The 23270-nt window shown below is 54.4% G+C and overlaps 1 protein-coding gene across 2 annotated transcripts in view; it reads left to right on the top strand.

The window, feature by feature from the left end:
- Positions 1-1558: 1558 nt before the first annotated feature.
- The window catches only part of DTX4 (deltex E3 ubiquitin ligase 4), a 58341-nt gene continuing 36629 nt past the window's right edge, over positions 1559-23270 (top strand). For both annotated transcript variants that reach the window (XM_027578975.2, XM_027578974.2), the window contains exons 1-6: positions 1559-1868; positions 9951-10674; positions 17219-17280; positions 17626-17787; positions 19899-19960; positions 20868-21020. In XM_027578975.2, the coding sequence (XP_027434776.1) occupies positions 1658-1868; positions 9951-10674; positions 17219-17280; positions 17626-17787; positions 19899-19960; positions 20868-21020 (1374 nt within the window). In that variant the 5' untranslated portion in view covers positions 1559-1657. The remainder of the gene's footprint in view (positions 1869-9950; positions 10675-17218; positions 17281-17625; positions 17788-19898; positions 19961-20867; positions 21021-23270) is intronic.

Below are 23270 nucleotides of genomic sequence, written 5' to 3' on the forward strand. Positions count from 1 at the left end.
CCTAGCGCTTTTTGGAGGCTGGAAGAAGAACATTTCTGATATTTTTCTTTTGCTTTTTGTTTAGAACCCCGTGAGGGGGAAGGCAAGGTCAGAGGGATGAAGAAGATATGGGCAGTACTAACAACAGAAGAAAGGATGCCTGTGGGAAAGTAAATCTTTCACAACAAAAAAAGGTTATGATATTATGAGAGAAAACGATTATTTCAAAGAGATCCCAGTCCCTAACACATATACTGTTTTTATTTTTCTATATCCTATCCTGCATCATCCTCATCATATGAATTCATGTGTGTGGTTGCGACCTCAACAAAACGAAGTCTGTGTTCTCTGGCAAAATTAACACTAAATCTTGATGTTAATCTGCCCTTCTAGATTATTGTCCATGCTAACTAGTGATGGCGAAAATAACCAAGTCTAGCTTGTGTTTGTCCTAGTGTCTCATTATTTCGTTCATAGAAACCCTGCAGAATAAATCCAGTTAGCCTGTATCTTCTGGACTATAGTAGTATTGAAGCAGGCTAAGAAAAACACATTTGCACTCCACATGGACGACACAGACCCATCATCCACCAAATTGCTTCATCCCTTTTGCACTGGGTCTCGCTAGCAAAAGGTTAGAGTCGAGCCGTAGTTGTGTGGCCATTGGCCCAAACGCGCGTCGCCCCGGGCCAGCAGGGGGCGTGCGAGCTCTGGGGCACCGGCCCGGCGGTCAGGGGCGTGGCTCCGCCTCCTTGACGGACAGCTAAGGATGCGAGCGAAGATGAGGTAATAGGAGCCAGAGCGAGGAGGGCGTGGGGGCGCGGGGCGCGTGTGTACGAGAGTGTGAGTGTGAGTGCGTGCGCGAGCCGGAGACCTGGCGCCGCGGACACCGATCACGCTGAATTAAAAAAAGAAAGAAAGAAAATTCCATTTCTGGGAGGGAGGCTGCAAGGCGGTGGCGGGCGACAGCTGCGGTCCCGGGGCCGCGTCATGGCCTGTCGCTTTGGGGCACCTGGGGACGGGGGAAACCCCCGCAGGCGCGGGTTTGCCTTAGCGCCCAGCTCGGGAGGGGCGCTTCATTCTGGAGGCGACTGAGCAGAGCCGCAGGGAGGGGGAGCTCTCGCCGAGGCGGCGACAGCGTCCGCGCGGCCACAGGGTGGGCAGGGAGGGGCGGGCGGGGAGGGGAGCCCGGCGTGCCTTTCCGAGCGCGAGCGCGCGGCGAGATCCCACCCCGGCGTCTGCAGAGCCCGAGGCGCAACTGGTGCGAGGGCTCCGGGCTCGCCTCGCGGTCCGCCCAGCTCCGACCGCCCGCGCTCCGGCCGCGCGCCCGCCGGGGCTTTGCAAGGCGGGGGCCTGTCTGCGGAGAGCCGGGCATTTGCATGAAGCCGCTGGACCCCACGGAGCAGCGGCAGCAGCGGCGGCAGCGGCGGACCCCGGCGGCGGCGCACGGTCGGAGCCGGGCGGCCCGGGTGTCCGGGCCCCGGTGGATGCGCGGCTGGGGAGGGGCCCATGGGCCGGAGCTGAGGCTGCCGGGGGCGGCGGGGCGCGGCGCGGGGGGCGCGGCCGAGGCCCGCGGGCGGCGGCGCAGGAGGAAGCGGAGGAGGACCGGCGCGCGGGGCCCGGGAGGCAGGCAGCGCAGCGCCGCCGCCGCCGCCGCCGCCGCAGCCCGGGGCTCGCCATGCTCCTGGCCTCGGCCGTGGTGGTCTGGGAATGGCTGAACGAGCACGGCCGCTGGCGTCCCTACAGCCCGGCCGTGAGCCACCACATTGAGGCTGTGGTCCGCGCCGGTCCCCGCGCCGGGGGCAGCGTGGTGCTGGGCCAGGTGGACAGCCGTCTCGCGCCCTACATCATCGACCTGCAGTCCATGAACCAGTTCCGCCAGGACACGGGTGAGCCGGCGCCCCTGCCCCGCCCGCGCCCGCCTCCCCTCCCTGCCCTGGGATCTCCCGCCTCAAGAGCCCACCGGGACCCACCCAGTCCGCAAGTCCGTGCAGTGTGTCACCGGGAGGTGGTTGTGGAGGGGGCGCTTTACTCCCCACCATCCTAAGATCCCTCTGCGATAAATGTCCATGCAAGTAATATCAGTGCCCTGGATATGCAAATGGAGCTTCCAGCGAGCCCCTAAAACCCCCCCTTCCGCGCCCCCTTTTAAGCGCTCGGTGGCCCCAAGTTCTGCCATGTAGAAATTCGAGGACCCGCCCAGCCCATAAGCAATCCCGGCCGCTGGGAAAGGCTTCCTGCTCTCATCCTCACACCTTGGCTGGCCCTGCTTTGCCTCAGGCACCCTTGGGACTGACACACGTCCCCCTTGTCACCCACCTTCCTGCCTCCGCCCCTTCCGTGTGGGATGCCTTCTCACAGCTGGGTCCTCAGGGTGGGACCCGGGGGAGGGAAGAAGGGATTCCCTGGGGGCATTGGCGGTGCTCTAGCATGGGAAGGGTTGTCGCCCTGGGAGGGGAGCCTGGAGCTAGGGGCTTCCAGGGCATGGCACGCCCTGGATGCTGTGGCGTTGGCCAGTGCCGAAGCAACAGGCCAGAGCAGATGTGGGGGGGCGGGGGGGGGCGGCTCCGGAATGCCTGGCAGGAAAGCCGCTCTCTTTGTCCGCGGAGGAGGAGAAGGAGGTGGATTCCTAAGGAGAAAGGGTCCCCAAGCTTCCTCCTGAAACTGTCCCCAGCACTAAACCCCTGTCTTTTTATGAGAATCAAGTTGCCACTGTGGCCACCACAATCCCGCTTCCTTGTTTTCCAGGTCAGAGCAAGGCGGAAAGGCTGCAGGGAGAGGTGGGGGGTGGGCACCGTCAGGGCAGAGCGGCTTGTCTTTGCTCAGCTCAGGGGGTCCAGGCTTAATTGAGGACCTGGGACCGGTCTTGCCTCTCCAGTAGTCTCTTCACAGGGGTGGGAGGTTGTTTCTGGAATTCTGGCGGCGCTTTCCCGAGGGGGTGACCCTGGAGCCTGGAGAAGCAGGTGTGGTGGGGAGGGGCTAGAGAAGATGACCCGGGGAGTCCCAGAGGATCCACGAACAGCTGCTTGAGCAGGGCATCCAGCCTCCTTGGAAAGCCCCCACATCCTGTGTGCTAATTAGGATTGTCATGGGAAAGGGGCGTCTTTCCACCCTCGTGTCCCCATCTTTAGTCATAACTCCCAAAAGCCTCTTTGCCAGGGACTTTGCAGATACTGGCCAACTGAGTAAAGCTTTCTGGGGGGAAGAATTCCAGAAGTGTTAGCATCTGGAGGGGCTTAAACCCTAGTGGGAAAGGGAGGGTGGTGGAGCTGAGAGAGATGAGGGGGGGGGGGAATGTGGGGAGATTGAGAAAGAGGATTAAGTGTGGCTGGGGGGAGGGGGAGAATATAATTGGGCAATTGGGGTAAAGGTTGTGGAGGTGAGGGTGCAGGCAGCAGATGGGGGGGGAGGGTTGCTGAGCCCTGGAGGTGGGACCAGGGAGGACTAGCAGTTAAGACACCTGACCGGGCATTCCAGTCCTGCTCAGAAGAAACAGGCAGGTGTTAGCTTTTCTGTTTCAGACTAAATCTCTGCAACATATGGAGAAACACTCTGGTGACATAAAGGTCCCAGCCGCTGTCCCACATTTGGGAGAGAGTGAAGTTTAATCACTGTTTAGGGGTGTCTAAGACAGAGATGAAGCGTGCCCTTTCCGACAGAGGTGAATTTACAGAGAAAACGGGGTCGAGGGAGGGAATCTATATCCCGCCTGCCCCAGGTCTGACCACCCTTCCCTGAGGACAGGCTGACTACGGCCTGGTGGCTCCTCAGACTGGAGACTGGAGGCAGAGAGCTAGCCCTGCATCATTTTAAAGACTGCCTCGGGATCTGTTTTACATTCGAGTCTGTCTTAGAGGCGATCAGACCGCTTTAGATTTCATCCACTCATTCTAGTTAGTGGTCAGTGGGTGAGCGGGTACTGAGCGCCTTTCTCCTAGTGCCAGGCCCTGTGCTGGATGCCGAAGGCACTGGGCTGAATTCCCAGGAATGCCGGGCTGTCAAGGAGCTTATCAAAGCAGAATAGAATCTCTGGGTTTCTGGGCTCGGAGCCCCCTCCTCCCCCTTCTCTGCCAACAGACACTCAGTTCCTCTCAATATAGCTCATTGATGAGGCCATGACAGGGTAGGAACTTTATACTGCAGGCGCCCAGGCAACCCCAGCCAAGCCCTGGCAATGTTTAATTAAATTACCCGCCATCCCCAAGCCACAGTTTGAAGCTGGGAACCAGAAACATCCCCACAAACAAAGGAGAGCTGGAAGTCCCCTGCCTAGAGGCGAGTCCTCTCTTTTTTTGTTGCCTCCTCTATGTGGGGACATTTCCTGACATGGGAGCTCTGTTTCTTCAGAAGTTGACTGCCCTGCCGCGAGGGAGGCCTCAGGGAGGCCTCACACTCTCGGCTCCCCTGGGCTCCCGCCTCGCCCACCCTGTCTCCAGGGAGATGGCTGGGAGGTCACAGATACCCTCTGTCGCCTTTGTTTGCCCTGGGCCCTTCCTCCCCACACCGACTCTGGGTTTGAGCTCATTTGCACTCTATGCTGGTCTCTGGGAGTGTCTTGGGCTAGGGAATCTGGAAGAAGGGAGGAGATGGGGCAGTGGAGGGGATGGTCTTGGCTGCTTCCGGAGCCTTGCTTGGGTCCTGTCCATCTATGGTCATTTATTTTGACTCACCTTTTCTGTCCCAGGGCAGTGACTGGAGTGCTGTCCTTCAGCATTCCAGCCCCTTCTATCTTCCAGGACATCTGATTGCCACCACCCCCAGGGCTCCAGCAGTGGGACATGGGGAGCCCCAGGCTGGGGGTGGGGAAACGGGACTCAGGCTCTCACCCCAGACTCATCGGCTTCCTGTGTGACCTTGGACAAGTCCCTTAGCTGCTCAGGCCTCATTTTTCTCTGTGGAGCGAAGAGCAGCCTTGAGAGCCCTCTGGTTCCTGTCCTGTCATCATGCAGTTGGGCAGGTGAATGGGTTTGGTCTCTGCACCAGTGAGGATGCTGTTTAGGAGTGGCCTGGTGCAAGGCAGAGTCCTTTCCAGCTCAGTTTTCTCTGCAACTTTTGCCTCTTTTATGTCTTTAATATGGTGAGAAAGGTCAGATGGCGAGAGATGAATGGTTTTGACAGAAGCTGATTTTTAGGTCCCCACAGGGTACTCTGCCCTGTGTGAGCACAGGTGTGGAGGAGGCAAGTGTCACGAGGCCCACGTGGTCGTGACAGTGTGGGGGATGCTCCAGGCCCCTTGCGCACATTGTCTTGTTTAGTCCTCACATCGATCTTAGGAAGGACCTACTGTGCCCATTTTATAGGAAGGGCAACAATTTGGAAGAGATTAAGTTGCTCGAAGTTTTACAGCTAATCAAAGGCAGAGCTGAGATGCCAAATCAAGTGTCCCACGCTCTACTCTGTCATCGGTGAACACTTCCGGGGCGCCTACTTGGCACAGGCACTGTTCCAGGCACGTGGGATACCCCAGTAGCCGAACATCCGGGACTTTGGGGCCTCCTGGGACACTCCAGTGGGGCTGAGGGGCGCTTTGGAGAGGCCCGGAATTTCTCTGACACGGCGATGCGCGGTTGTAAAGTGCCCTTGAGACAGGGTCATGCCTGGAAGGTGTTTCTCCCATTTCCCAGAAGCCCAAAACATCTCAGGTGCTTTGGAATGCAGGTGTCTGAGTTGCCAGGAAAAACTGATTTTCTCTTTCTCCCTGCTGAGTTTATGAACATTCTTTATTCCTATCCCATTAGAGGCCTTTTCTTTGGGTCACTGCACCCAAGGACTTAAATGGATTCCTCAGATCATCTAGTTCACGGTCCTGCGTTTAGAGGAGGCCAGGACTAGCCAGCACATTCCAGATTACGGTGGTCTCTGAAAATAACCAGAGAAGTGAAATCCCACAGTGACATTCTTTTGTCCCACAGCTTTGGTTCTGAGGTCTGCCTTCTGTCTCTAACTAAGCTGCTGGGGCTGAACGAACTCAGCGCCTTTCCCTCCAAAAACCAACTCTTCCTCATGACACTGCTCTGCCTGCAAATCGTGCCACCATTTTACCACTTGCCCATCGTCAAGACCTCAGGATTCTTCGACTCTGTCGTTCGGAGTCTTGTTCGGGTGCCCAGTATGTCGAGGCCCATGGACCATGTGGCCCAGCTGTTAAAGTTAGCGTGCATGATGAAAATCCAGGGCGGCTATTCACATGCAGATTCCTAGGCCCAGGCCCCGGCGAGCCTGATGATTCTTCCTAGCGGCCAGTGGGTACTCTAGAAGGTGTTGCTCATCTGTACCCCCAGGAGATTCGGAAGCAGGTGATCCTGGAACCTCTCTGGGAAAGCATTCAGCTACTCAAGGTCAAGTCCTACCCACTTCTCTGTAGGGTCCCTCCAGTCTGTCACCTCCTTTTCATGTTCACTGCCAGGACCCTCATTACTTCTCACGTGGAACGAATTAACAGAGCAGCTCTGGTCCTGTCACTTCTCTGAGTCACAGACTTCACTGGCTCCTCGTTGCCTACAAATAAAACCCGTCACAGCCTGGTGTTCCAGACCGTCTGTGCTTTGGCCCTAACGTAACTCTCCAGGTTCCTCTTCCGCTCTGCCTTATATTTTCCCCTACTCCTGATAAACTGATGTCCTTTCTAGCCTCACGTATCCCCTCAGGGTTCCCTAACACCCCGTCCCCCAAACTATTCACAAAGCCCCTTCTACTGAGATGCCATTTTCGCCTATTGAAATTGTCCTTCTCATTCAAGCCTTATGGTACCTGTCATCCCATTTCGGGAAATGTTCTCCCACCCGTCATTCCTTCATTCAGTCAGTCAGTATTTATGGAGCTCCTAGGACATGTCAGGCACCGGGAATACAATCAGGAGCAAACCCCCAGATACCCACTTTGCGGGACTGGGAGTCCAGTGGAGAGAGACAGACGTTCACCAGATTAATCACACCAAGAAATGTGTGACTGCACATCAAGACAAATGCTGTAAAGAAAAAAAAAAATAGGAGTGGGAATCCGATCTGGTCAGGGCAGCCTGGAGAGGTTTCCTTGAGGAAATGAGCTGGACTCTGAAGGATGAGCAGCAAAGAGGCATGCCGGAGTGTTTGGGGGAGGCACCAGCCTTGTGAAAAGGCCCAGAGAGGAGAAGCCTGTGGGGGATTCTAAGAGGCCAGTGTCACACCAAAGTCGCAGAGCCACTTAGGCTGTGAGGCGGGCCCGCAGAGATTGGGGGCTGGGAGGGTCAGGTCCTGACCTAAGGGGAGGTCATGGAAGGGGTTTAAGCACAGAGGGGATGTGGGCGAATTTTCTCAGCCCACGTGCATTTTGTTGGCCCCCTTCTTCTGGCATATTCTTCATAAATAGTCATTCGCACACTTGTCTAGTTTTAGATTGTAAGCTATTTGAGCAGTGCCCGAATTCCTCAGAGCAGTGAGTACTCAGCAACATGGGATAAATGATTAAATGCCAAAGTAGGCGAACTTCAGTCAATCACAGCATGTTTATGGAGCCCTCGTGAGTGCCATGCACCGCCCTAGGCGCTAGGGCACAGAGCTAGATGGTGGTATCTGGTACCTCCACCTAAGGCCCGTATGAAGAATGCCGAGGCCCCGGTACACACCAGGCAGGCATACACAGATACGCACCCCAGACCTCCTGAGGCGGGGGGCCTGGACTGGGAGAACATCTCAGGAAATGGGTGGCAAATGGCATAGGACCCGAATGAGGACAATTTCAATAGGTAAAAATGGCAAAGGAGGCAGCTCGGGCCGGGGGGCGGGGGGAGACCTGGCGAATAGTAGGTGAGGGAATGCAGGAGGGTAAAAGGGCATCTGTCTGCTGGGAGTAGAGGAAGAGACAGGCATGGGGGAGCTAAACCTGGGAGAGCCACAGCTAGCTTCCAGAAGTTCTGCGGCAGCTCTCCAGCATCTCTGAGATTGATCCCACTGTTGTAAAAAATGCCTCTTGAGGACATTGAGGAGCACTGGACTAGTGCATTGCCCCTGCCACCCTGGAGAGAATATAAAATAGGGTCATTTAAGCTCTCTAAACTTAATCTCCTCATTTCTAAAAGGTGTTTCTTAGGATTGCCATGAAGATCATATGGGATGAGTTAGGTGCCTTCTAAATAATAAAGATTGTATAAGGAGTTATATATAATCTCTCTCTCTCTCTCTCTCTCTCTCTCTCTCTCTCTCTCACACACACACACACACACACACTCCCCACATCCTCTGAACTAAACTTTCCCTATGACTCCTCCATTCTGCTTAGACATATAATAGAAAAAAATTACAATGATAATCAACCAACTTTTATTGAGCCCTTGCCCTGTGGCAGGTGTTATTTTAGCGCTTTATATTCATTCCTTCCTTTAATCCTCAAATCCACCCTTTGAAGTCGCTACCCGGCCCAAGCAGAGGAGGAAACTGAGGCTTAATCACACAGCTGGAAGGGACAGAGCCTCCACTGTTGGACCCAAAGCCTGTGCTCTTTGCTCCCCAGCAAGCTGGCTATTTAGGAAGGAAATGGAGGCAAACCAGGGTACTCCTGCCCATCCCCCCTTCTTCCTCCTCTCTTCCTCCCATCCCGCTTCCCGCCCCGCCCCCCAAGTCCCCCAGCAGAGGTCCTGGTGCTGAATAGGGGATTGTTTTGCTTCTCCCTCCTGCCTCTGAATGTTGATGTTTTGGGTCATTAAGGGGCTCGGAGTTGGGGTGGGGGGTGGGTTATGACCCTGGCAAAGGCCTGAATAGCCATTGTTCCTTTTCTTCCCCCCTTGAATGGAATTCTGTCCCTGGTCTTGGTGTCTCCCTCTGGGTTGGAGGAGGGGGTGGGTCAGAGGCCTGCGAAGGGGAGCCTTTTCCCACCACTTTGATGGATAGAGCTTAAGCTGACAGATGCGAGATTCAAGCACCCTTGGAGCCCTCCCAGGCCCCCCTCACCCTGCCTTGACCCTGGCATCTTCAGCCTTGATGTTGATACCCATGAAATGAGCCCTGATTGGGCGTGAGTCTGAATCCAGGTTTGGGGTGGGTAGGGGAGGAAGAGGCAAGAGTTACAGGCCTAGTTTCCCTCCAGTGCTGCAGGCTCATTTCTGCTGTGCTGCTTCCCTGCAACTAGCCCCGGCCCCCCTTCCCTGCCTCCCCTCCCCCAGTGAGACCGAAAATGAAGACAATCCTATCTTTAGGAGGGTTTGGGCTTTTTTAAAGAACAATGCTAGAGAAATAGAAAATTAGTATGATCATTACTACTGCTTTGATACAAGATTGAAAGCTTGCAAGTGTAAGAGTTCGCTCAACCTGATTTTCTATTTTTGTTTTTGCTGCACCCTTAAAGGGACAGGGAGCCGGATCTCTAGCTCCACCGCTGGGGGGCTGCCTTCCTGGAGACAGTCTTCTTCCTCTGCCCTCTAGGCTTCCGAGACCGTTTGTTCTTTCTCTTCACAGCCCTCCAGGCAGGGGCATTTAGAGAGTACGGGAGAAGTGATATGATACTTATGAACACCTACTCTGTGTCGAGGGCTTTAGGTGCCTTAGTGCCAATTTCAGGTGCAGGAGAGATCCAGAACCTGGCATATACAGATACGTATTTGTTGAATGAATAAGTGGGTCACATTTAATTTTCACAAAACTTCTGCAAAGGACTCATTGTTTCTCAGGGGAGGGAAGGAGGTTGGGGAGTTCTACATAAACTCGGAAGTGAATCAATCTGGCCGCAGACCAAGGTCTACCGACTAAGAAGGGGCAGGTGCTCTTTCCAGTACCCTGCACGGCCCCGCACCCTTCACACTGTCACCGAGCTGAGCTGCTCCCATCCCGTGCAACTGCACAGTCCTCAAGGCAGGAAGGAGTCTCATTCAAAGCTGATACCTCAGCAGGCAGCCTAGGGCCCGCCCACAGCAGGACTGACTCCTGTTTGCCTCTGGACCAAGCACAATCCAGTTTCATTCCTTGCTGACCCTGACCCTGTCCTCCGTCCCACTCTGGCAGGGACCCTCCGCCCAGTTCGCCGCAACTACTACGACCCGTCCTCGGCCCCCGGCAAGGGCGTGGTGTGGGAGTGGGAGAACGACAACGGTTCTTGGACGCCCTATGACATGGAAGTGGGCATCACCATCCAGCACGCCTATGAGAAGCAGCACCCCTGGATCGACCTCACTTCCATCGGCTTTAGCTACGTCATTGACTTCAGCACCATGGGCCAGATCAACCGGCAGACCCAGCGCCAACGCCGCGTCCGCCGGCGCCTGGATCTCATCTACCCCATGGTCACCGGCACCTTGCCGAAGGCCCAGTCCTGGCCGGCCAGCCCCGCATCGGCCGCCTCGCCCGCGGCCCCGCCCTGCTCCTGCCCGCAGTGCGTTCTGGTGATGAGCATCAAGGCGGCCGTGGCCGACGGGGGTACCGGGCCCCTGCAGCCCCCAGCGGCCCGCAAGAACATGCCCCCACCTGGAGCCGTCAAGCTGCCCCCTCAACCAGGTCCCGGGGCCAAGCCACTGGACAGCACGGGCACCGTCCGAGGGCCGGTGAAGACTGTCCCATCGCAGGCGATCCGGCGACAGGCCTCCAGCACGCCGGCAGGGGTGACCGCAGGCTCTCCCGCCAGTCCCCCCGGAACCAACGGCAAGACCGGAAGGGTGGCCCTGGCGACCTTAAATCGGACCAACCTGCAGCGACTGGCCATTGCCCAGTCCCGAGTGCTGATCGCCTCTGGGTAGGTACTTCCAAGGCTGCCTCTGAGCATTTACTCATAAAGGGCATAGGACCCCACTGAGCCAGGCCAGAGGTGAAAGAGGGGCTGCCAAGACTTAAACTCCCTGTCATCTTGTCCTGACCCTCTGGTTGCGGGTGGAAGGCTGCGTGGTGTGGTGGCTAAGGGTGGGCTTGGCCTCTGGGGTCCGTCAAAGCTTTGCCATAGCTATGCGGTTTGGTACAGAGCCCTAACACCCCAGGGTCCTGACTTCCCCCTGTGAAAATGCCGGTGATAATCCCCATGTTAGGCTAGCTGCTGAGGGTTCAAGGTTACGCACACCATGCCCTAACAGGCAATACTAAATGAGCTCCCACCAGGATCTACTTTGGGGGCTTTATCACCTACATCATCTTTATCATCTACAGCAACTCTTTTGAAGTAGGCATTTTGATCCCATTTTACCCATGAAGGAATCAGAGATTCTCTTGCTCAAAGGCACGGAGCAATCATTGGCTGAGACCAAGATTCAAACTTCAGGAAGTCTGACGTCAGAGCCAGACAATTCTGACTCAGCCGTGCTGCTTCTCTGTCAAGCACACACCACAGTGCCCAGCACACAGTAGGTGCCAAATAAGGTCAGCCCCTTTCCTTGGTCTCTCTGGAAAATGGAGGGGTAAGTCCAGATTGGAATTAACAGCGCATATTTAGCGAGTACTTACTATGTGTGCCAGGCACCTTCTGTGCATTGTCTCAGTACTTCCTGTGACCGCCTGGTGGTGTTGTGGGTTCTATGATCACTGTTCTTCATGATCTTCTTGCTCTTCCCAATCTTCAAATGGGAGAGACCCAGGTCCATGTGGTGCCCACGGCCTTTGCCTTGCCAGCTCCTGATTTCCGGTGAGATGGGCCTCTCACACTGGCCCACTCTTCCTTTCTCCAGAAGGACCTGGCCCCACCTGTGACCCCTGAACCCCAGGCGGTCAGGGCGGTTTGCAGTGAGGTTGAACCCCTGAGTGTGAAATTCAGGCTGCCCGGAGGAGGCTGTCTGTACACAGAGGCTCAGCAGTGGGAGAAAAGAGGAGGAGGAGGATGTACTGCAGAAGGAGAGGCCCAGCCTTCACTCCAGCCTCCGCCACTAAACGAAGCCACAGAGCCTCTGCAAGGTCCAGCTTCCTTGTGCGTGCAGTGGGGATCGTCAGGCTCGCCTTGCCCGCCCCATGGAGTCACTGTGGAGACCTCCACAAAGGGAGTTCATCCCTTGAGAGTTTACCAGATGCACTTGCCAGTGCTACCTCATTCCCTGGCCCTGTGTCAGGCATGGGCACCAAGCTCAGAATTAACTTTCCAAGGAGGGCCACACAGCTCAGGTGTCATAGAGTGGGGGGGTTGGAGCCCAGGGCTTATTTCCCTCGTCCTCTGCCCTTTTGGCTAAAGCTCACCTCCTCGCTGTATGTGAAGGCAGTTTATAAATGGTCAAGTGCTGGTCGGATGCATGGGATTTTCCTATGACTACTTCTGAGCTGGCAGAAAATTTGGGAGAGGGGAATGGGCATCTGAACCATACCACTGCTTCCTTTCTTCCCCAGGTCAGCCAGCAGCCTCCTGGGGGCCTCTTACAGAGTTCTGGGGTAATTATTTGTGTGGCAGAGGGAGGCTCGTATAGTGGACAAAAAACACAGCCTCCAGAGCCTGACCACCCAGGCGGGAACCCACGTTCCTTGGTGTGTAACTTGGGGCAGATTATGCACCCTCAGTCTTCAGTTTGTTCATCTATGAAATGGGAGAGTAATAGTACCTTCTTTCTCAGGGCTGCCACGAGAACTAAATGAAATATTCAGTGTCTAGATTTAGCACAATGCGTGGCACATAGGAAGAGTTTGGTCAGTATTAGCTGCGGTTATTCACCTGTGTCTATTGAAAGTCGTTGCATTGAAGTCAGAGCCGAGCAGAGTCCGATGCCCCACCTCATTGCTGGCGCCCTTGGCAAATGCCAAGTGACCTCACACCATAACTGAGGGAAAGGACTCCCAGATCACTTTAAATCTCACCCAGGGAGCCAGCCGGCGGCTCTTCATCTCTCCGCTTTATTCCCCCTGCCTGCCAGTGGAATTGGAGCGAGAGAATGGGGCTGAGGTCCGGGCAGCGCCCCCTTCAAAAGGGCTATAGAAACAAGCTTTCTTCTCTGCTCTGTTTCCCTGACAGGGGAGGCCCCGCCCTACCCCTCTATCTTCCAGCTCTTTCCTTTTTCTACCTCTTACCACCGCCCTCACCCCCCACCACCATCTTCTCCTCCAGTCTTTCTTGGCCATTTAATTAGCGTGCTTGCCCCCTTTGTGCAGCACTGCCGTCGACCTTCTGTCGCGGACTGGCCCCTTCCCCTCCTCTCCCTGTCCGCGAGCTCTTCAAGCAACTTTCCCACGGAAAAAAGGAAGACCAGGGAGGGCGGGAGAGGTGGGCTGAGGAGAAGGGTTTGCAGGGAACAAAAGACCCTGTGAATTATTCAGAGACACAAGCAGGGGGTTTCTAAAGAGACGAGAGGGGGGCTGCGGAGTGGGGGGCAGGAGTGGCCCCTCTGGCCCGCTCCTCCAGAACTGAGGCTTCTCTATCTCTGGCGAGACTTCAGTTGCTGGAGAGACAAGACCGTTGTCCGGCCTGAGGGTTCCTGGGTCGTCTCACAACTCCTCGGAAAACCCCCACTCCTTCTCACCATGGTATCTGCAGAGCTTTTTTCCTGCCATCGGCCCCCTCCTTCTGCCACCTTGCCAGCTCTTCTCTTTTCTTAGTTTTGTGCTTGAGGGACAGAAATGGAAACTGAGAACAGCCCGGTGGCATGGGGGAGGGTGTCTTCTGATGGTTAGGCCAGACAGCTTTGGCTGAGCTGAGTTGCCGGGAGGATGTGAGCCGCATGCCAGCCATTGCGTTGCTGATTTCTGGAAGGAGGGCTCAGGCATGGACAGCTGGGGCGCCAGCAGGGTGCCACCAGTGGGGACGACATGGGCCACCTCCCTGGTTTCCATTTTAACCAGTCACAACCATGCGGGAGGAGCTGATCAGGTAAGGCCAACTCAACAATCCTAAGCATTGCCCGCCTCTCAACCTTACACTGTACACTCGATGTCCTCAAGAATCTGAGAAAATTGGACTATTACAGCAGAGAAAAGGCTTTATCGAGCTCAACTTCCTCATATAGTTGGGAAACAAAAATGTAAACAACCACCCAATTTGCATAGGGCTTGCCTGTTTACAGAGTATTTGACCTAAATCCTCTCAGGGACCCCGGGGACAGAGATGGAGGGTGTCAGCAAAGTGCAGGGAGGCTGTGTGGCTCTCCCAAAGGCACAAAGCCAGGGCCAAGCTGGACAAGAAGGCAGGTTTCCTGACCTCTGTGCAGGGCCCCCTCCACAGTGCCCTTCTGCATTCCATAAGCAAATATCCCCTCTGCCAGTTCGCTGCCACCATCCAGAGCCTACTGACGCGTTGTCCCTTTCCTGGGAAGACAGGGACACCGCCTCTCCCACAGTATTTCCCGGAGTCCAGGGTCCTCATGAAGACCCTCCCTCTCTTCAGGCCTGGCCCCTTCCCCGGGTTCTTGGGCTGCCCAGGGTGTGCTCTGGGGATTGGACTCTTTCCTGGTTAACCAGATTGGGTGTGGAAACCTGCCAGTCCAGTTTGTGGGAACAAAGGTGGCTTTTGTCACCCAGATCACAGCTACTTATCAGCTGGAGGGAGGGCGCCTTGGAGCTGGTGGGGGAAGGCAGGTGCGGGGCTGGACTGCGAGTGCTGCCCCCTGGTGGGGAGCCGGGGAATAGACCCTTCACTCGGGTCCCCAGACCAGCTGTGCAGAGGCCAGTCAGCCTGGGAGGGAGACCCAGGGCTCAGGCAGCTGCCTTGCTCTTAAGCACTAAGGTAGGGAATCTTCAGGAAGTCCCCCTGGCATCTGCTAACTCCAGACCCTCACAGGTTCACAGGTAAGGAGATCGAGGCTCGGAAAAAATTGAGGGAGGTCGTGAGGAGTTACTGGCAGGGTTGGGACTCGAACCTGGTTTTCCTGACCCTCATCCACCCTACCATGCCTGGCCCTGTGGGGCAGGCCACGGAGTCCAGAAGCAAGGCTGGGCCTCTTTCCTTGGCCGACTTTCCTTTGTGTTGAATGCAGCCTTCCCCTCCCCCCCCCATGCGGGTTTGATTTATCCTGGGGGGAAAGTAGCCTGTGGTGGCCTGTTGAGACACAAACACTCCCACATTTGTTCTTTCACATCCTTACAGCCCCAGCGCACATGTCAACGTCCCGAGAAGGGACAGCCCCCCCCCCCCCCACCGCCCCCCGCCGAAGATTCAGCCAGGGAAGCACCCATCCCTGCGGGCTTGTCGGGGACAGACAGACCCCCTGCTCAGCCCCATGCCAACTCCTCTGTCTTAGTCGTGGGTTTATTCCGTACGCTCTCTGCACTCCCATGTTCTCTGTCTGCAACGTAGGGTGACAGAAGGTTCGCACGGACACGAGAATGCAGCCCGGTGAGCGGCTACAACAGTGGGCTCTGTGGCCAAACTTCCTGGGTGGGAATCCTTAGCTGTGTGGCCTCCATCGAGTTTGCTTAACCTCTCTGTGCCACAACCTCCTTGCCTACTAAAACGAGGTTGATGATAATAGCCCCTCTTGCGTAGGTTGTTGGAAGTCTGAGATGGATTTATACACCCTGAGCGGTTATGACTGTGCGTGGGAGCAGATGGGCCCTGTGCCTCTTCGCCATGACCACACAGAGATGAAGGGCCACGGGCTGTCTTGTCCACGGCTGTGTCCCCAGGCTCTAACAGAACGTGCCAAACGAAGTAGGGCTCAATAGGAATGGGCAAATAAACAAATAATAAACAATATAAAGACACAACAGAACATGCCCTTCCCCCTCCTGTTTTCCCTGCACAGCCCTGCCCCCACAGCAGAACTGTTGGCTCCTGGAGTCATCTGTGACCCAGTCCATGTGTTTCCAAGCCCACTTCCCCTCCGAGCCCAGCTGTAGAAGCCTGGGTGGCAGTGGGGGGGGGGGGGGGGAGATGGCGCAAGACCCAGCCCCACATGTCCGCTATTTTTCTCTTCGGCATCGTGGGAGGGCTTGCCTTTCCCAGGCAGCTGTGAGGACTCCTCTCGAGCCTGGCTCGGGTTTCTGGGGACAACAGAAAGAGGAGGAGGCTTTGCCTGATATTTAGATTTCTGAGGGAAAAGGAGGGGTGACAGCTGTGGGGACAGTGGTTTCCCAATGCTGGGCTGGGACTGGCTGGATCTGCGCCCTTTCAGCAGAAGGTGGTGGAAATGCAGGTTCTTGGGCCCCCCGATGGGAATTCTGATTCAGGCCTGGGGCTCTGTCTTTTTAAAAGCTTCTTCGGTGACTCTTACGTACACCCAGGTTTGAACTTGCTTCTTTATTTATCGTTCTGTCGACCAATACTCACTGAATGCCTGCTAGCGTCAGGTTCTGAATGAAACAAAGATATCTGCCTTTATAGAGCCTCTGATTCTGGAAGGGGAGGTAATAAAGCAACAACTTATTTTAAAAAAATCCTAAGTTCCATGAAAAAAAAAAGAGAGCGAGGTAAGAGGGATTGAGATGGGATGAGAGGGATGAGTCATAGTATTAAATGAGGTGGTCTTAGGAACCTCATGAGAAGGTCAGCCATGACCGGAGGGTCCATAGGCGGAGGCTGAGCAGCTATCTGATGGTAGAGCCTTTCAGGCAGAGGGAAGGGCACATGCAAAGGCTCCGAGGAAGGGGCATGGCTGGCATTTGGGAAGAACAGCTGGAGCAGACTGGGATGGTGAGCAATATGTGGAGAGACGAGGGAGGTGAGGGTTTGAGAGTGGAGGGTGTTGGCAGGTCACAGAGGGCTGTGTAGGCATTGCTGGGACCTTGAGTGAACTGAGGAGCCATTCTGAGTTTTGGGGTTCTGAGTGGAAGGGTGACCTGGTCTTAGATTTTAAAGGTAACACTTCTAGGGATGCCAGGGTGGCTCAGTCGGATGAGCGCCCGATTCTTGATTTCGGCTCAGGTCATGATCTCAGGGTCCTGGGATCGAGCCCCACATCGGGCACCACACTCAGCGAGGAGTCTGCTTGAGATTCTCTGTCTCCCTCTCCCTCTGCCCCTCCCCCCCAAAATAAATCACTAAAATCTTTAAAAATAAATAAATAGGGCGCCTGGGTGGCTCAGTTGGTTAAGCGACTGCCTTCGGCTCAGGTCATGATCCTGGAGTCCCGGGATCGAGTCCCGCATCGGGCTCCCTGCTCAGCAGGGAGTCTGCTTCTCCCTCTGACCTTCCCCCCTCTCATGTACTCTCTCTCTCTCATTCTCTCTCTCAAATAAATAAAATCTTAAAAAAATAAAAATAAAAATAAATAAATAAAGGGAACCCTTCTGGTTGGGGTGCTAAGAACTGACTCTGACTTTAATCGGGATGCGTAGTTTCTGTAGAAAAGGGGAACCCCTCATTGTGTGAATTTTGGGGTTTCCAGCACTGACCCATTTTATCCCGCTTGTGAAAACCATAACGTACTTGCTCTTGCCTTCCACAGTGTCCCCACTGTGCCAGTGAAGAACCTAAATGGGTCCAGTCCTGTGAATCCTGCCTTGGCAGGTAAGAGAGACCCTGGTCTACCCTTGCTCGGGGCAGAAAAAGGGAGCAGTAAAGCTGGTAGTGAGCATTTTATAAGAGAGAAAGAATTAAAGTGAATGAGGATTTTGGGAGTAGGGCTGGAAGGGCAGGAAGAGTGTGGGGAGAGCTGATTGTTAAAAGCAAGACATGCTGTTGAAGGCGAGTGAATGCATGTATTTCTGGGGAAAGCTGCAAGGAAGAGGAGGTGGAGAATAAGCGAGTTCCGAGAACTCTGCTGAGAAGCGGGAGGGCAGGGTTATGGGGAGGGGAGTTTATGGGATGTTGGGAGCTAACTCTGCAGTCCTGCCTCATGCCCTGCCCTTCCAGGCATCACTGGGATTCTCATGAGCGCCGCGGGGCTGCCTGTGTGTCTCACCAGGCCCCCAAAGCTGGTCCTCCACCCACCGCCGGTCAGCAAGAGTGAAATCAAATCCATCCCAGGGGTTTCCAACACGAGCCGCAAGACCACCAAAAAACAAGCCAAGAAAGGTATTGGCCTCCTTATCCTAAGGGGTATGGGAGTCAAAGGTTTGGGTCCCAGCCTTGGCTCGGCCACCATCACTAAAGGTCATACCCGTGGCTTTTCACCCTGTGCGCCTTCGTTTCTGCCTCTGCTAAGTGGGCCCAGCAAGTACCTGTTCCGATGACGGTACCAAAGTGGATTGTGTATGAATCAGATGGAGACGCTTTTAAGAAGGATAAAAACGCAGCACAGAAATACAGAAACATAAAACCACAAAGTGTGACGCAGAATAAAATACAATACAGAGGGAGATCGCCACGGCACTGAAACCCAAACAGACTGGGTTCCAACCCCAGCTTTGCCACTTGCAAGTCACGTGACCGCAGAGGGTCTGTTTTTGGACCTTTCCGATGGGGTGAAAATGCTCACAGCCAGTATCGGGCAGGTGTGCCCCAGAATGCATCCATGGCAGCTGGGGAGTAACCACTGTCCTGTGTCCCTCTAGAGCCCCTAGACTCTGGCCATGCGAACCTTCCTTCAGGGCCTCCTTCCTGCCTGTGCGCAATCCGGCCACTAAGGGGTCAATACCTGTACCTACAAACTCGCACCAAAGGACCCCACCTCAGCTCTGCAGCTGCTCTTTCTGGCCGCTGGTACTGGTTGTTAAATGTTTTGACCATCACCCCAAGCCCCCACCTTGCAACCATGTTTTGAAGTTCCAGTGGGAGCGCACCTATATTGTAACTTGGCCCACGGCCTGGCAAGTAACAGGCTCTCAATTAAAAGAAGCTTAATTCTTAGAAGCAGGACAGTGGGAAGGAAGGGCCTGCCTCCCGGCTCTTGGTGGTTGCATGATCCGCCTCCTCAAACCCTTGCCCTACTTTCCTGCTCCATCAAGAGTTCTCTACTTAAATGAACTCGATTGCCTTGATCATCATCTGATAGGAAATGACGGGATTTCACACTTTCTTCGCACTCTTCCTGTGATTATTAATAGCGCGTGTTGGACCCTTAGCTGGAAAAGCGCTAAAGGACTGCGCGTCCATCTGCTCTCTGAATTGTCAAAGCAACCCTCTGAGCAAGAGCTGTTGTTCTTCCCCGTTTTATAGGTGAGAAAACGGAAGCTCAGAGCGGCTAAGAGACGTAGGTGCCCAGGGAGGCAGTGACCCTTTTTTAGGCCGAGTCATCCTGCCTCCTGCCTTCAGATTGGGGCTGCCGCCTCCGGGGCCCGTCCCCAAAGAAATTCCAGAATCACGGCAGCCCGGCGGGCTGCTTCCCCACTGCGGGGCTGTCTCTGCTGAGCCGGGAGGCAGGCCCTTCCTTCCCACTGTCCTGCTTCTAAGAATTAAGCTTCTTTTAATTGAGAGCCTGTTACTTGCCAGGCCCTGGGCCAAGTTACAATATAGGTGCGCTCCCACTGGAACTTCAAAACATGGTTGCCAGGTGGGGGCTTGGGGTGAAGGTCAAACCGTTTAACAACCAGTACCAGCGGCCAGAAAGAGCGGCTGCGGAGCTGAGGTGGGGTCCTTTGGTGCGAGTTTGTAGGTACAGGTACTGACCCCTTAAGTGGCCGGATTGCGCACAGGCAGGAAGGAGGCCCTGAAGGAAGGTTCAGCCGACGAACAGCATCCCGAAGCTGTGGGCACCCCTTCCTACTTTCCCAGGGAAATAACATCACCCCGACACCACATTATAGATCGAGACAGTACTTAGCACGTTGTAACAGGAAAGTGATAAGCCTACCTCGTGGGTTGTTTTTTTTTTTTTTTTAATGTGTAACAGTTTACACAGTGCCTCCAGCTGTCGCCTCACCACATGCTTTGGGCTTTGCCCAGGCTCTGATTATATGGAAGAGAAACCCACTCAGCCTATCTCAGGCAAAAAGCGGGTTTGTTGAAAATAGGCACGGGGTGGGGGGGGGTTGTCAGGGAGAAGACCACAGGGGGTAAAGACGGGCACGAACACCTCCCACCTCCTCTTCCATCTGCTGATTCCCTTTCAGAGTCTAAAATCCGATTGCAGAATGAATTCCTCCCCTTTCCTGCTTGGAGCCTGGCTGATAACTCCCCTCTCTGGCATGCCCCGCTTGACAAGGCTGTTTGATCCCTTATCCACCAACCGTCTTGTCCCCCAACAGGTAAAACCCCCGAAGAAGTGCTGAAGAAGTATCTGCAGAAAGTCCGGCACCCGCCAGATGAGGTGAGCGCAGGGGGAGCAGGGCAGGGCTCACACCCCCCAGCATTTCCCCTTGCCGGATTTCTCCGCAGGATGCAGTGGGAGCAACTTTCCGTGCCCTGACTGGGACAGAGCTGGTCAGAGCTGACACAGGGCTCCAAGGTCGGTGGTCCGGAGCTGCAGACACCCCCTGACCCCCGACCCACCCCGTTCAGCGAAGGGCTGATTGATTCCAAGCTATCTTTCCATTAGCAGTCTGAATTTAAGACCAATAGTAGGATAAGCTACATTATCATATCATGAACTGACTTTTCAATGGGTTTGATGTAGATCGGTGGTTCTCAGCCAGAGGGGATTTTGCATGTCTGGAGGGGAGAGGGAATGCTTGTGGGGACAGGCCAAAGATGCCAAACACCCACCCGTGCCCAGGATAGCCCCCTCAGCGAAGAATTCTCCAACCCCAAATGCAAGTAGCACCAAGGTTGAGAAATCCCTTTATAGACTTATTTAAACAGCAGCCCCTCTGGTACACTTGAGGTACAATTCCTTGGCCGATGTTCAGCTTAAAGGGTCTATTGGCAAGAGTCTATTTCCTCCCCAAGTCACTGGAGAACACCAAGAAAGGACAGTGCATCATCCTATAGTCCTGAAGGAGATTACAGCTTTAGGGGTGAGCCCCAGGTAAGCACGGACCACCACCAGCAATTATTTTCAGAACTCTTCCATTGTGTAAAGTGAGGTAAAGCTATATTTAGAATCCCAAAGGCACATCTGTCTCTACCTTGGTTTGTGGGTTTTCTAGAAGAGCAGCAGGGACATTTCGCCTGACCTCTGACCATGCAAGAATCACAGGGGAGATGCTCTGGCCTCCCGGGCCGGGTGAGAGCTGAGAGCCTCTCTGCTCTGTCCCCCCTCCCCCCCCCGCCCCCAGGACTGCACCATCTGCATGGAGCGCCTCACGGCCCCCTCGGGCTACAAGGGCCTGCAGCCAACAGTCAAGCCTGACCTGGTGGGCAAGCTGTCCAGATGTGGCCACATCTACCACATTTACTGCCTGGTCGCTATGTACAACAACGGCAACAAGGTTAGTGCCGGCCCGTGGGGCGCTCACCTCCCACGCTGGGCCCTGTTGGGGTTGCACCCCAGTGATCAGGATCAAGCCTCCACAAAATGATAACCCGTCTTAGCCAACTGCTCCCAGTCTCTACACTGGGTGTGATGGTCCGAGAGGTATAGACTTCCAGTCCCTGAGGGGCTTTTTGGGGGGGGGGTGTCCATGACAATGGGCCTGTGGGGGTGTTCATTACTACCAGTGTAGATGGATTTCCCTAATTACTTGTTCTTCTCCAGGGCTAGTGATTTTCGTTACAATTCATTTTCTTTCTTTTTTTTTTCTTCAAGATTTTATTTATTTATTTGACAGAGAGATAGAGAGCACAAGTAGGCAGAGAGGCAGGCAGAGGGAGAGGGAGAAGCAGGCTCCCCGCTGAGCAGGGAGCCCGATGCGGGGCTCGATCCCAGGACCCGGGATCATGACCTGAGCCGAAGGCAGATGCCCAACCGACTGAGCCACCCAGGCGCCCCTACAATTCATTTTCTTTGGACAATTTCAAAACACCCTCAGAAGCATTAGGGACTGTTGCCAAAGTATTCCTGGTAGGCCTCTGAAGCTCCCTGCTGGAGGAGGGGAAGGCCTTTTGTGGTGCTTGTCTTGTACATCACTGATGGTGGAGTGGTATTCCTCCAGGAAGCTGGTTCCCGGGAATCTGGGAGACTCCTTAGATGACAACTCTCTCCTTACACTGTCCGAGCTTTCATGAAGCCACTGACTTTTCTCCAGTTCTTTGCTGTGCTGGGAATAACCATCACTCCCTTATCTCCATGAATTCAAATCCTACTTGCTTCTCCGGACCCAGCTTGGATCGCATCAGAGTCTGAGATTTCCCTGATACCCGCAGCTGCTTACTCATCCCCTCGCCCCCAAAAGAGTCTGGCTTTTGGAGAGTGCTCTGGACTGCTCTTGCTGTGGGAAAAAGTAGAGGCAAGAGAGGCAGTGGACCCAAGCCGGAACCCTGGCTTAGCAACTGAATGACCTTGGGCCAGATTCTCAATCTCTCTGAGATTTCATTTTCCATCTGGAAATGGAGATAAAACAACATCTACTTTACAGGGTATTATTACCATTATTATTCAATTTGATATCTCCTTGATATGAGAGCTGTAATTTTTTCCCCTTCATCTTTATATAGCCCTGTGATTTAAGTTCCCATAGTGCTGACCTTGGGATCTTTCTTGTCTCAGAGAGCTCACACTCAGTCTCTGATGGATGATGCCTGTCTGGTCTCGTGCTCACTTTTCTGACCCTCAGTTAAAAGGTTTCACTGGGATTTTGCGTTTTAAGAGGTTATTTCGGATTTAAAGGGGTTTTTAGCACATTCATTCCATTTTTGGTGTCTGTTTTCAAGAATAATCTAGCACCTCTTTGTATTTATTTCCTTAGTGCTTCAGAAATATGCCTCAAGACACTATCCTTCATTCTTTTTGCACTACTTTGAAGCATGCATTTTAAATTTTCTTTGCACAGAAGAGGGAACAAAAGGGCCCAGAGACAAATGAAGTGATTCACCTCCAAGGTCATGAAGCAAGTTAAGGCGAGAGCAGAGAGCAAGACCCTGGGCTTTTGACCCCAAGCCTTGGGTTCCTATCCATCGATCACGTGAAGGAACCTTCTCCATCACCCTGAATACAAGTTATTCGTTTAAATTCATAGAGCTTCCACTGAAAAGTCCCCACATAGCTCCGCAGAGGATCTCTGCCCTCCTGAGGTGGTGCAGACGTCCTGGAGGGCTCCGGTCCCTGTTGTGCCACAGCCCTTTCTGCACACACTGCTCCTTGCTCACATCTTCCTTCTCACCCACTCTCTTCTGGAAAGCCTAGGAACAAGGCTCCTCCCACCCATGCAGTTCCCGCCTCGCTGGGCCCCGCTGTGAAGCCAGGGTCCCTTATATCTCTGCATCCGGAGTCTGGCCCTGCACCCCAACACAGCCACCGAGGTGCAGTGCGGAGCTGGGGTGTTTACACACACCTGCTGGGACCCTGGCCTTCAACTGTGCTGTGCCTCAGTTTTCCTCTCTGTCAAAGAGACTCATTTTTAAGACTAATAGTAATAATAAGGCTAACATTCTTTTTCAGCCACTATCAGGTGAGCCTGAATGAAACAAGATGTAAACTCTGTTGTAAGGTTTAAAATGCTATAACTAAGGACTCATTCCCCCCTTCACTGCATGTGCAGACCTTATCCTCCCTCCTTCAAAGCCAATTCACAGCTCTTCTT

The sequence above is a fragment of the Zalophus californianus genome, chromosome 11, assembly GCF_009762305.2.
Source record: "Zalophus californianus isolate mZalCal1 chromosome 11, mZalCal1.pri.v2, whole genome shotgun sequence".
NCBI lineage: Eukaryota > Metazoa > Chordata > Mammalia > Carnivora > Otariidae > Zalophus > Zalophus californianus.